This window comes from Thamnophis elegans, chromosome 6 (assembly GCF_009769535.1).
Source record: "Thamnophis elegans isolate rThaEle1 chromosome 6, rThaEle1.pri, whole genome shotgun sequence".
NCBI lineage: Eukaryota > Metazoa > Chordata > Lepidosauria > Squamata > Colubridae > Thamnophis > Thamnophis elegans.
Genome location: NC_045546.1, coordinates 39,327,767 through 39,341,226, shown reverse-complemented (window position 1 = coordinate 39,341,226; position 13,460 = coordinate 39,327,767). Strand labels below are relative to the sequence as shown.

The window sequence follows — 13,460 nt, the reverse complement described above, 5'->3', positions numbered from 1 at the left end:
AACTTCCTTGCAAGCATAGGCTGGCATTAGGACCGAAAGTACTTAGAGAATGAAGGGGAGATAAGAACAGTGGATAAATTGCTTTAGGCAGATCTCTTCAGTGAATTAAGAATTAAAGAAATTACAGGGAAGGGTTCTGCTGTTATCTTACCTGATAAAGAATATCATTGCCTTTGCCACCAAGTTTCTAGAAAAAGAAAAAGCTAGGATTAATCAAAAGAGGAGTCAAGCGGTTATTTAGTCAGGAATCTCTACATAGGCACAGGAGAGCACGGTCCAATCCTTCCCCTTTGAATGTTGTTAAACCTTATCTAGTCTAGTCCAGGTGCAAACCACCAGTCTAATCTAATAAGATTCTTGTATTATGGACATGAACAATAAAAATAGTTGTGCGGGTACAGCCCCAATTGTAGTCATAAGTTGTGGGCTACCCCACAATTTAACCCAATTGACATAGATGCTATGGAAAAATTATATTCAGAGAACAAATTTGTCTTCTGTTTTGTTCAACTATTCTAGATAACTTTATGTTGATAAGAGAGCTTCTGCCTAGTTGGTGCTTTCAGCTATATTGAATTAATACTATCATTATTCTGCATTATGGAATTGGGGTTCAATGCAGCTTAAAGTAGGAAGCCCCAACCCCTGATACATGGCCCAGTACCAGACCATGGCCTTTTGGGAATTGGGCTGTGCAAGTGTGAGCACATGAAAGTGCATTTGCACAAATGGCATGCACAAAACCATTCCCTCTTCCCCCTCCACCGCTGGTCCACAGAGCCAGGAAGTTTGGGGACCACTGGCTTAAAGGATAGGACTGAGAAAGCTCGAGTAGAAATGCATGTATAAGAGTTGTATAGATGCTCATTTTAAAACACAATTCTGGCTGACTCACAACAATAAAACCCTAAATTACAAAAACCATAAAACACAAATTCAAACAATCAAAACCCAGCACCTCACTCATCTTCTTGGAATACTCCAACAACCAATTCAGAGCAACTACACTCTACCTCAATGACTAGGTGGAAAACCATGTATTGATGGTCTTTCAGAAGGCTAAAAGAGAAGGGGCCTGCCAGAAAAGACACACTTCAGAGATCCCACTAGATAGCAACAATTCAAGGAAGGGACCTGAGGTGTCTTCCTATCTGATAGGCAGAAATCTTCAGGGACAGGCCGGCTCATGGCATGTAAGACATTAAAGGTAACAACCAGCACCTGGAAGAAACGGAGCCAGTGCAACTCATGTAACAAAGGGTAAACCTTAAAGTACCCACTCAGTCTAGAAAAGTGCAACCCTGCCTAGAGTCAACAGTGACAAATTTGTGGATGCAGCTACCTTTTGTGCATCTAAAATGATAGAAAATATCACTTACCTCTCCTTTCTTTCCAATTTCACTATATGCTTCACCCATCTTATCCCGCTGTAGGGACTAGCCATGGAAAACAATAAAACAGTATTGGTGAAAAGGAAATTAAGAAAAATCTGTTTTCTCTAGTGCCTTTTCTTACAGATTCAGATGTATTTGATTAATCTTTTCATTCTGGCCAGTATATCCTTACTCTTTCTAGGCCAAATTGTAAGAAAAAGATTTCCAAAGATATAACTGTGTATGATTATTATGCTAGCAAAACATTTACTCTTCATTGCTTTTTCTTTGCCAACCACTATAAACTCAGGCACTATTTATGCAGATTTGAAAGCAATGCTATCTGGAAAGCAACCATTTCCAATCTTTTCTCCAACCTGGGACTTGGTTAAACTATAAACACAGGATTTGTTGGAATAGAGGAAGCTCAGATTTCTTGTAAATGCTCAATAGTTTGATTTACAACATAGAAGTTAGATTCCTCTGATGCAGAAAGCAAAATATCCACACACAAAACTGATCAGTACTCTGATAAACATCTCCCAAAAGTCCACAGAAGGATGACTATCAACACCGTGGGGCTGTTCCTGCTGTCATTGTTAGCCCTTTCAGGTAAGTCAGGTAAAAAAGCAATCCAGAAAAAAGCCCTGGAATTCTGTTGTATTGATATAAGCGCTAATAACAGAAGCTTAAAACCTGACAATTTTCTGTTACAGGAAAAGAAAGGCAAAATGGGGAAATCTTGAGTATCTTGAGACTCATAAACACAAAAAAATAGACTGGTTGATTTTTATATACTTCTATTCCTTTCTGCATCACGTGAAGAAGTAGTTGTGTTACATCCCAGCATAGAGAATATTTTTTTCCAAAACCTTATTCATAAAACTCTGGAAAAAGTTGCAAATGAAGACAATTTCTGTCCAAACACAGACACATATATCCTTAGTAGATAATTAAGTAAACTATAATAAGTCAATTCTTGGATCTACTCACAGTGTAAACTTTGTCCTGAGGTTTCTTTCTTCTGCGCTAGAAAGAAAAAAAAATTATCCCAATCATTCTTATATATACCCAAGTCTGAAGAAGTAAGAGAAGGCGTGATAGGTGAGCTGACAGAGCAGTTACATCAAAATCCCTTGCATAACTCTGCCATAACTGTCAGAGAAGTCAATTGTAGATTGATATTCATTTCTCAAAGTACAAGGGGGTCATGGTCTTGGGGTTTCCTCCACTAAGCTATGCTTATATATGTTTTGTAGCAACTGCCTGCATAGAAAAGATGGTGAAGATACCTGCTTATCCACAGCCATTTCAAGATCTGAATCTGGTTTTTTTACTGCCAGAGAATCATATTCATCTCTGCGTCCAGTAGATAGTTTCTGCAAGAGAAGAAAAAAAGATACTACTAGCTACAAGGTCTGATCACTTCTTGAGTTAACCAATTTTCCCTAAGTTAAGAATGGGTAACTGATAGGATGAGAGTAAAAATAAAACAAAACCCAAACATCTTGATTTTAATCAAGCCAGAATTTGGTTTTAGGTGAAGCACTAAACCCATGATGGCGAACCTATGGCATGCATGGCACACATAGGCCTCTCTGCCGTCACCCCAGCTCAGCTCCACTGCGCATGTGCACCTGCATGCCTCCTGCCAGCCAGCTCATTTTTGGGTCTCCTGTGCATGCTGTAGATGCCCGTGTATACGAAGGTGTGTGTGTGGTTGCACACACATGCGAGGGGGAGCGTGGGGGGTGCAGCATCTCCCACACCCTGTTTTTGGTCCCAGGAGGCTTCAGAGAAGCCTGCTAGGCCCAAAACAGGCAGTGGGGGGCTATGGCATCCACCACGCCACGCTTTTGGTCCCAGGAGACTTAAGGGAGGCCTTCTAGGTCCAAAATGGAGTGTGGGGTAGGGTCGCATGTGCGAGGGGGCAGCGAGAGCGCAGGGGGTAGCACGGACATGTGCAGAGGGCCAGGGAACATGGGGGATCACATATGCATTGTATTATGGTTGTGGGCATGTGCACACGCACTGTTGTGCACATACACACACTTTTGGCACACAAGGACAAAAAGGTTAGCCATCACTGCACTAGACAAAAAAAGTGAAAAAAGATGAAGTAGATAAAAACATATCAGTAAACATAATTTTCAAAAGTTTTTAATGTTTATTTTTCCCCCATCTTTTCAATTATACTTTAGGTACATGAGCATTTTCATACATACATACAAATATATAGCAACAACTGTTTATTATGTAGTTTTCTCATTTTATTTAACACTTAACCACAGATGTACTATTTCAGCTATGCTACTACAGACATGAGATCATAATGATCACTCATACAACTTTCTTAATCTATGAAAATGATAGGTGGGATATGTTGTTAAATTTACTTTGTATAGTTAGAATTTTCATTTATTTGTCATTTTTTTTGTCATTTTATTAGGGTTTATAGGCCGCCCTTTTCCCTGAGGGACTCAGGGCGGCTTACAATCACCAGGGAGGGGGTGCAAATCAAAATAAACAATATACAAACAAAATAAAGTAATAAAAACACAACTTGTATTCAACATTCAACACTCGGGTGGGGCAAATTAGAGACTTATCCCCAGGCCTGTTGGGAGAGCCAGGTCTTGAGGGCTGCGCGGAAGGCCTGGACGGTGGTGAGGGTGCGTATCTCGACGGGGAGATCGTTCCATAGGGTCGGAGCTGCAACAGAAAAGGCTCTCCTCCGTGTGGTTGCCAGTCGACATTGACTGGCGGATGGGATTCGGAGGAGGCCCAGTCTGTGCGATCTTATCGGTCGGAGGGAGGTAATCGGCAGAAGGCGGTCTCTCAAGTACTCAGATCCACTACCATGAAGGGCTTTAAAGGTGGTCAACAGCACCCTGAAGCGCACCCGGAGATCAACAGGTAGCCAGTGCAGCTCGCGGAGGATGGGTGTTATGTGGGCGAACCGCGGTGCGCCCACTATCACTCGCGCATTCTGAACTAACTGCAGTCGCCGGATGCACTTCAAGGGCAGCCCCATGTAGAGCACATTGCAGTATTCCAGCCTAGAGATCACAAGGGCTCGAGTGACTGTTGTGAGAGCCTCCCGATTCAGGTAGGGTCGTAACTGACGGACCAGGCGAACCTGGGCAAATGCCCCCCTGTTCACAGCCGACAGATGATGATCGAGAGTCAGCTGTGGATCCAGGAGGACTCCTAAGTTACGAACCCTATCTGAGGGGTATAAAATTTGACCCCCCAGCCTGATAGATGGAACATTAGCCAAATTGTTGGGAGGGAAACACAACAGCCACTCGGTCTTGTCCGGGTTGAGTACCAGTTTGTTAGCACTCATCCAGTTCTTAACGGCCTCCAGACCCTGGTTCATCACGTCCACCGCTTCATTGAGTTGGCACGGGGCGGACAGATACAATTGCGTATCGTCCGCATATTGATGGTATTTTATCCCGTGCCTCCGAATGATCTCGCCCAGCGGTTTCATGTATATGTTAAATAGTAGGGGGGATAAGACCGAACCCTGCGGCACCCCGTATTTTAGGGGCCTCAGGGACGATCTCTGCCCCCCCACCAACACCGACTGCGACCTGTCCGAGAGGTAGGAGGAGAACCACTGCAAAACAGTGCCTCCCACCCCCACCTCCCGCAGTCGTCGCAGAAGGATACCATGGTCGATGGTATCGAAAGCCGCTGAGAGGTCAAGGAGAACCAGGATGGATGCATGGCCTCCATCTCTGGCCCTCCAGAGATCATCGGTCAATGTGACCAAAGCGGTTTCTGTGCTGTAACCGGGTCTGAAGCCGGACTGGAAGGGGTCAAGGTAGCTAGCTTCATCCAAGGCCCGTTGAAGCTGGAAGGCCACCACCTTCTCAACAACCTTCCCAACAAAGGGAAGGTTGGAGACAGGACGATAGTTATTTAAAATGGCTGGATCCAAGGATGGTTTCTTCAGGAGGGGTCTTACCACCGCCGTTTTAAGTGCGGCGGGGAAGTGCCCCTCCTGAAGGGAGGCGGTTACGACCGCCTGGATCCAGCCACGTGTCACCTCACTGCTGTTGGCAACCAGCCAGGAGGGACACGGGTCCAGAATACAGGTGGAGGCACTCACAGCTCGAGTGGCCTTGTCCACATCCCCAGAGGCAACATCCTGAAACTCAACCCAGAGATGGTTTGCCAAGTGATCCTCTTGTGTCCCGGCTGGATCTACAGCGGTGGAGTCCAAGTCCGACCAAAACCAAGCAACTTTGTCCGCTAAGAATTGGGCATAATCCTCAGCTCTACCCTGCAAGGGTTCCCCCGTATCCCTCCTATTTAGGAGGGAACGGGTTATCCTAAACAGGGCGGCTGGGCGGGACTCAGCGGACGCAACCAAGGTGGCAATATGAGATCTTTTTGCTGCCCTAAGTGCCCTGATGTAATCCTTGGTGCAAGTTGTTAATAGTGCTCGGTTCGACTCGGACTTATCGGACCTCCACAAGTGCTCTAGGCGTCTCCTCCGGCGCTTCTTCTCCCGGAGCTCCTCGGTGAACCAAGGAGGTCTCCGGGATCCGCTGACCCGGAGGGGCCGTAGTGGCGCAATCCGGTCAAGAGACTCCGATGCCGCCGAGTACCAGGCAGCAGCCAGAGTCTCCGCCGAACTGTGGGCGAGAGTATCAGGAATAACCCCAAGCTCCGTCTGGAACCTCAAGGGGTCCATCAGTCGCCTGGGGCGGAACCACCTGGTCGGTTCCTCCTCCCTACGGTGGGGGTTTGATTTATTGATCAAATTAGCAAATTTTATAAATTCTATTCACAACCGGAGTGGTCCATTTCTAAAAATAGGAGTGTTTCAAACATTTTGGAAAACTGCTGCAGTCACCTCAGGTCTGTGGTTAAGGGATCATCTCTGTAGCACCCCTTCTTTCCCATCCAAGGATAAATCTTTCACACATTAAGGAAATTTGTAAAGGCGGTCTTAAAGTTATGATAACAATTGAGCCCAAAATGTATGTTGCTAAGTGAAACATCTGTTAAGTGGGTTTGCCCCATTTTATGACTTTGCTTGCCACAGTTGTTAAGCGAATCATTGCATTTGTTAAGTTAGTAACATAGTTGTTTGTTAAGTTAGTAACACAGTTGTTAAGCAATTTTGCTTGTCAGAAGGTCCCAAAAGGTGATCACATGACCTCAGGATATTGCAGTCATCATAAATATGAACCAATTGTCAATCATCTGAATTTTGATCACGGGACAATGGGGATACTGCATCGGTCATATATGTGAAAAAAAGTCATAAGTCACTATTTTCTATACCATTGTAACTTTGAATGGTCACTAAAAGAACTGTTGTAAGTCGAGGACTAACTTCTCATGAACTGATTTCATCCCTAACCCTGCTCACCCATTAAGCTTTTCTATTCTCACCTTAACTAGTCAATGTTCATTATTCAGCCGTAAAATTATCCCAGTGTCCTTTGAGGACAGGTAGGAGGAAAAAATGTAAGCATACAAAGTACTATTTAGTTTTGCCTTAAACTTCTTATAATATATTCTGTGAATCTTAAGCAACCGTGTGATACTAAAAAGGAAACCAAAACCACCACATACAGAGTTTTCATAGCAGCATCCTTATATGGGTGCCAGAGTTGATTTTTTTTTTCTCCAACAGGACTTAGATAGTTCTTCTAATTGATAACTAAATATTTCAAAATCCCATCAGGGATTTTCAGGAATATAGTGAAAATATAGCAATAATTGCAAGTGTCTCTTAATTGGAAGTGTTTCCTGCCAAATGTTTTGGTTTGTAAATGTTCCTTACCATTGGCTATTCTATGAATCCCAATTGATGTGAGTGAAATCTAAAACATTGGCAGAGTTCTCTCTTTTTCTTTATCTGTCTATCTATCCATCTAGAGCAGGTGTGTCAAACTTGTGGCCCAGATGCATCACACGCTGGCCAGGCTCTCCCCCTGGTTTAACAAAAGGGGGAAAAGTTATGATACATCCTGATCTAGAGAGATAGAACTTGTGTCCTTCAGAAAGCCTACTGAATAGTATATCAAGTAAACCACAACTATTACCTTAATTACAAATGAGCTACATAACTATGGCCTGGAAGTTCTCCTATAGTTGCATACAAGAAGCTCCTCACCCCTTTTAGTTTGGCATTTAGTAATTTTGGAAGAAGAAGGAAGTAGGGAATCCCTATACTATACTAAAAGGAATCATTTTGACTTGACACCCTGACTATGTCAGATTGGATTCTACAGGCAGACTGATATTTCAATTTTTTATTTTCTCTTGTATATTTTCTAATCACTTTAATTCATTTGCAGATGTCAGATTATATAAGAGACATAAAAAATTCACTACTTACATTATATATGTCATTTGCATTTTGAGAAGGTTTGGATTCAGTAGAGCGATTGCATAGCTGGAAAAAATATACACAAACATGTCATATATGAGCTTTTACTCACAAAACTGCCCATTTCTATTCCAAAGGCCATTAGTGATTTATGAAATAGTGACAGTGTATTATTGGGCCTTCAGCTAACACTATATATTAGCTTCCTCCAAATGTACTAGAACTGCATTTCCCAGAATTCCCTGTGGGTAGGACACCAAGTTATGGTAGGCTGCTATACTTTATTTCATGATTTCTTAACTCTGGTTCTCTCCATAAAACACAAGCTCGTTAAAAGTAGCAAGATCAACAAAACAAAAACAACAAAACAGTTGTTCAAACTCTTATTTTTAGTTATTCACTAGCTGATAACCCAGCGTTGCCCTGATATTTATTTATAGAGGGAAAATGTCCAGACCAATGTCCCCCTTACTACTACAGAGGGAGCCCCCTTGTGGAGTACTGTGAAGCTGTTACCATGGCAACTCCACTGCACTGTACAGTAGAATCCATTTTACGGCAGTAGAGTAGATGCCATTTTAAGGCACAACAGGGTATATCTTAACAGAACACACACACACACACACACCAAGGGGTGTTAGGGGTGTCTTACCCCCCCCCCCCCAGTATTTTTTTCCAGAGAGTAAGTCATCTGTGTACCAAGTTTGGTTGAAATTGCTCGAGGCATTCCAAAGTTATGCTGGAACACACATATGCGCGCACACACACTTAACAATTTTCCATATTTTCAAAACTGTTTACAAACGATATATGCCTAGTAGTCTTTCCAACTGAATATGTCTCTTCACTGATGTGGAACTTCAGTTCCATAATACTGCAAGTCACGGTGACCACTGCAGGATGCAATGCAATATAGCTGGGAAGCACAAGATTGAAAAAAGTAAATCTGCAAAATCTGAGAGCAAAAACTAATAATGAATGACTGGGTATTGAACTCTGGGCTAAGATACAGAAGGATAATTGTTCTATACTAGTTGTATGAGGACATTGCAGTATTGCAGAACTGTTGCGGTGAAAGTTGATTTCACAGAGGAATCTCAATTTCCACTTTTAAAGTTTACATCAATGTTCAAACATACAATCAAAAGAATTATGGTCACAGGGATATTTCTTACTTCAGGTTCTTCTCGTCTGGCTGTGTGTATGTAAAAATAAATAAATAAATAAATCTCTCTGAAAAAAATCTTACCTTTTCTTTCATGAAAAGGGCTGTGATGATGATAGCATATGCTAAAAGGACCCCATCCAGAATGTAGCACAGCCTTGGATCTGTTAATCCCAGTACATCAGCATCTGTTATTTTTAAACAAAAAAATACCAATAAGTCAGTTCTACAGAGAAACAATTTAAAACAAACCAGGAGCTTAGCCTTCCATAAACTAATGAGCTCAAGATTACAATTCCTACTTTCTCAATCAGCATGCCTAATGCTTGATGATTTTTAAGCAAGTTCCATTTTTGTCAACTCATGGGGGAATCAGAAAGTTACATATTGCCAGGCATGTTTTGCAGACTTGGCTATTACGTATAAAAATAATAATTTGTTGTTGAAGTTATATAAAGTCCCTCATTGATATTATTTTACATAACAATGGTTCAATGATTCTAGAATATCCAGGCTCCCCAGAAAAAACATCACACTAAAATCCCAGTAAAATTAATGGGCCATAGATCATTGCAACTAATTTGTCCTACTGATTTCAATGGGTTATAACCAATGGCACCAACATGGATTTGGCCCATGTTCTTTATTCCAAACACAATTGATGCCACCTATTAATGACTCAATAATACTATTTAAAGCAGAAATAGGCAATATTATTTTAGCCAAGGGCTATACTTGTCTTTAAGTGAAATGTTAAAGGCTGAACTCTTAAAAGTCAGTACATTAACAAAGAAAAACTCAAGTTTATTACATATAAATACACTTTAATTAAATATTAATCCTCTATGTAATCATTTCCTCTTTTTGTGACATTAAAATTTTCAGTTCTCCAGCAGCTTTCAGAGAAGCTCACTCAGGATTATGTTTTGCTCCCTGGTCTAGAAGTATTTCCATATTTATTTATTATTAATAGATCCATAAACTGTCCATTTTGTTGCTGAGAGATCTCTAAAATAAACATCCAATATCTAAATATATTTCATTATGCTGCAGTATTCCTCTTCATCTTATGGCATGACTATAATATTTGACTTGGACTGAAAAGACTCAGGTTTATGCCTCTACTTGTTAACAAAGGTCACTGGTTGACTTGAATCAAGATTCTCAGCCAAACTTACTTCACAAGACTGTAATTACAGAGATAAAAATAGAGGAGATCACATATGCCATCTTGAGGTTTCTGGAAAAAAAGATGGGTTAAATATGCCAAATAAATATGCATATACTTAAAAGCAGCTGAAGTATTATCAACAAATACTTATTTGTTAGAACATATGAAATTATTCTTCCAAAGCCTTCAACAGATCCAATGTAATTATTTTTTAGAAATGTTTACATCAACTTTATTGAAGAATAAGCATGCCAAAGACCAACTTTCTCATCTATTGGTACCACAGCAACAGTTATTCAACACACAAAAGAAAATAGCTATGTTGGATATTCTTAACATAGTCAGTGCAGTGGTGGGTTCCTACTGGTTCGGACTGGTTCAGCCGAACCAATAGGGTTTGGCAGCCTGTGTCGCTGAAACCAGCAGCGACCCAGGCCTGCCACACCCCTTAATTGGTTCTCCAGTCTCTTCTCCCATCACTGGCATGTTTTTCTGTGGATGTGAGCAAAATGCCCTCTCTCAGCAAACCAGTAGTAAACCTGTTAGGAACCCACCACTGAATCAGTGGTTATCTTCGCAAGATCATGCAAGCATGATTAAATAGATAAACTCCAGTTGATTCTGTCCACATGAAATATTAAGCTATATAGCCATGATTTGCAAAGCACAATGGTGGAATATCACTGTGCATGCTCAGTCACAAACTCCAAGTTGCTTATAGTGTTATAAGAATCCATCTTTCATTCATGTCTTTTAGAAAAATAGGACTCAATTCTCCAATGTCCAACCATCCCCTTGATATTCTTTGGAAAGTGTAGCCTTATTTTTAGTTATCTACCTCGGCATTACACAATTAAATAAGCAATAAAAGCACTAAATTATACTTTCAATTATATTAATCAGCCAACATTTTTCTCATTTGATTTTTCCCCCACTATTACTATTGGTCACTGAGAAAATGCTTTGAAATATATTGTCCACCGGAATCTGTATAGATCATGGTATACTTTTTACCGTGTTTTTCAACCTACGGGCCACAATTGGTTCTATCAGTAATATGACATGTTCTTATTCCTAAAATAAGATAGGTGCACAAAGATAAGCACAAAGTCAATTTTATCTTTTGAATGGAAATTTAAATTAAAAACCATGCAATTGATGCCATCATTTATATATAAGTTTAATAGTTTTTCCATTTTGTCGTGTTAAAATATAATTAAATGGAAAGTTTCAAAGGAGCTTTAGAGGCTGTATCCAAGGTTTAGGAATGAGAGCAGTGCCTTATGCAGTCTCATAAGTGCGCAAATTACACATCCCTGTTGTAGAGAATGCTAAAGTAGATGATAAAAAAGCTTTTATCAGGATAAAGCCATTTCCTCTGTTCCATTTCTACTGAGCCAGCCACCTGCCTTGTGGTTTTCTGAATTGGCAGATTCATTTAGGCACAATTCTCAAAACTGCCTCATAGTACCACCTATTATCATACTGCTGTGTTGATGTAATATAAAGCCTCTCCTCACTGCTATTATTTTTGGTACAATGATGGTTCAATGGGGCTATAGGATGCTACAAAATCAATGCTGCATTATTTTGCTTAAAAGGATGCCACAGACTCACTTTCAGAACATACATCTGAATGGAAATTTATCTTCAAATCTGTATTTAAACAACTAATAGACACTTTCCATTCTCTTAGCTAAATACGAATCTGGCATTAAAGTACTCACTGTTCCATTGGGATGAAGCCCACGCCGCTTTTGTTTTAACGAGGGTCATTACATTGAATAAAACATCACCTTGAAGGAAACTTTATATGCTAGAGTTAAAATGGAGCTCAGTTTGACATCAGCACAGAGTTCCCTTAATTGATTGTGGTATGCAGTGTGGTTACTCAGAAATGTTTTCAAACCTATCTTTTCAAGACTGACAGCTGGGGCTCCTTCCTGCAAGGTTTCCTTTGCTAAGTTTCTGTATCAAGATTGTGTGTAGTTCTTGGGCTGAGAAAGGGGGCAAGTTTTGAAACGGTAATGATATTAATGCAATCTGAATTCCAGGAAAAAGGAAAACAGATGGTGAAGAAAGGTAAGTTCACTCTCTTCCTAGTAGAGAAATACTCTTACAATATACTGAAATCTTCATAGCAAAGATTGAGTAGCCAGCAAGCATGCAAAGCTGGAAGAAGGATTATCCACACACCTGTCACCTAGGTTTGCAAAGGTGTGCAGTAGCAACCAATTAAATGCTTGTTGAGCAGCCTTTCTTACTGTATTTTTGGCGTATAAGACACACCAAGGTTTTGAAGAGGCAAATTTTAAAAAAAAAGTTTTTGCACTTCCCAAAAATGGCCATTTTTTTGCAAAAATGGGCCCGTTTTTTCTCCCCAAAAAGGACATGAATAGCCTTTAGGAGACTTGTAGAGTGCTCCTGGGGGTTGGCCCCCCCAAAAATGAGCAAAAAACCATCCCATTTTTCACAAAAACAGGTCCATTTTTTGTCAAAAAAAAAGGCATGCGTAGCCTTTAGGAGGCTTATAGAGTGCTCCTGGGGGTTGGGCGGGCAAAATTGAGCAAAAAGTTGGCCCATTTTTAGCTCATTTCTGCCCTCCCCAGCTCCCAGGAGCACTCTACAAGGCTCCTAAAAGCTATGCACGGCCATTTTGGTGAAGGGGGTGGGGTTTCAGGAGGCAAAAAATGCTGTGTTCAGTGTATAAGACGCACCCAGATTTTCAGCCTCTTTTTCGAGGACAAAAGGTGCATCTTATACTCTGAGAAATAGGGTAATTAGATTCTCTGCAAATGCATGTCACTTCCAGACTTAACATGGTCACACATTACTGAGAAACTCCACATATGCTCAAGTTAGCAAAGACTACTCCTCTCCCCTCCACAAAGAGAACAACAAAGTACTCATTCAAACCCATGCCTGGAATTCAGTTCCTAGAATTCTTCAACAGCCATGACTATTGCTAAGAACTGAAATCCACTTTTGGAGGGCACGGTTTGGGAAGGGTGACCCAAATTAATGCTAAAGACATAATGAACGAATAATTTGGCTCATATCTCAAACTCTTGAAACTGGTTTTTGATTTACCTTTATTTAAAAGGCAGAAACATAGAATAATTTATTTCATATTTGAGGAGTAAGAATAGTTCAAAGAAGATCCGTAGGTACGTTCAGCAAACCTTCTGCTCCTTCTGTCTCAGGCTAAATTGCTAGAATCTTCTGGAAGTTGTAAATTGATGAAAATGCAGATTATTGACTGTACTCAAGCACGAGAAGAAAATAAGATGGTTGCTGCCCTTAACACTCACTTATACAGAAATTCTGGCTTTGTACCCCCCACCCCCCAGCTTCTCACATTACAAACTGGGAATATCATCAGTTTAATGGAAA

At 40.8% G+C, this 13,460-nt stretch overlaps 1 protein-coding gene across 1 annotated transcript in view; it reads right to left on the bottom strand.

Annotated features, from left to right (window-relative positions):
* CD247 (CD247 molecule) overlaps positions 1 to 13,460 on the bottom strand; it is a 46,391-nt gene that overhangs the window by 1,106 nt on the left and 31,825 nt on the right. Inside the window, exons 2-7 of the mRNA XM_032220141.1 lie at positions 8,981 to 9,084; positions 7,741 to 7,797; positions 2,666 to 2,752; positions 2,367 to 2,402; positions 1,380 to 1,436; positions 152 to 187 (exon numbers count right to left, since the gene is read on the bottom strand). Coding sequence (XP_032076032.1) covers positions 152 to 187; positions 1,380 to 1,436; positions 2,367 to 2,402; positions 2,666 to 2,752; positions 7,741 to 7,797; positions 8,981 to 9,084 — 377 coding nt within the window. The remainder of the gene's footprint in view (positions 1 to 151; positions 188 to 1,379; positions 1,437 to 2,366; positions 2,403 to 2,665; positions 2,753 to 7,740; positions 7,798 to 8,980; positions 9,085 to 13,460) is intronic.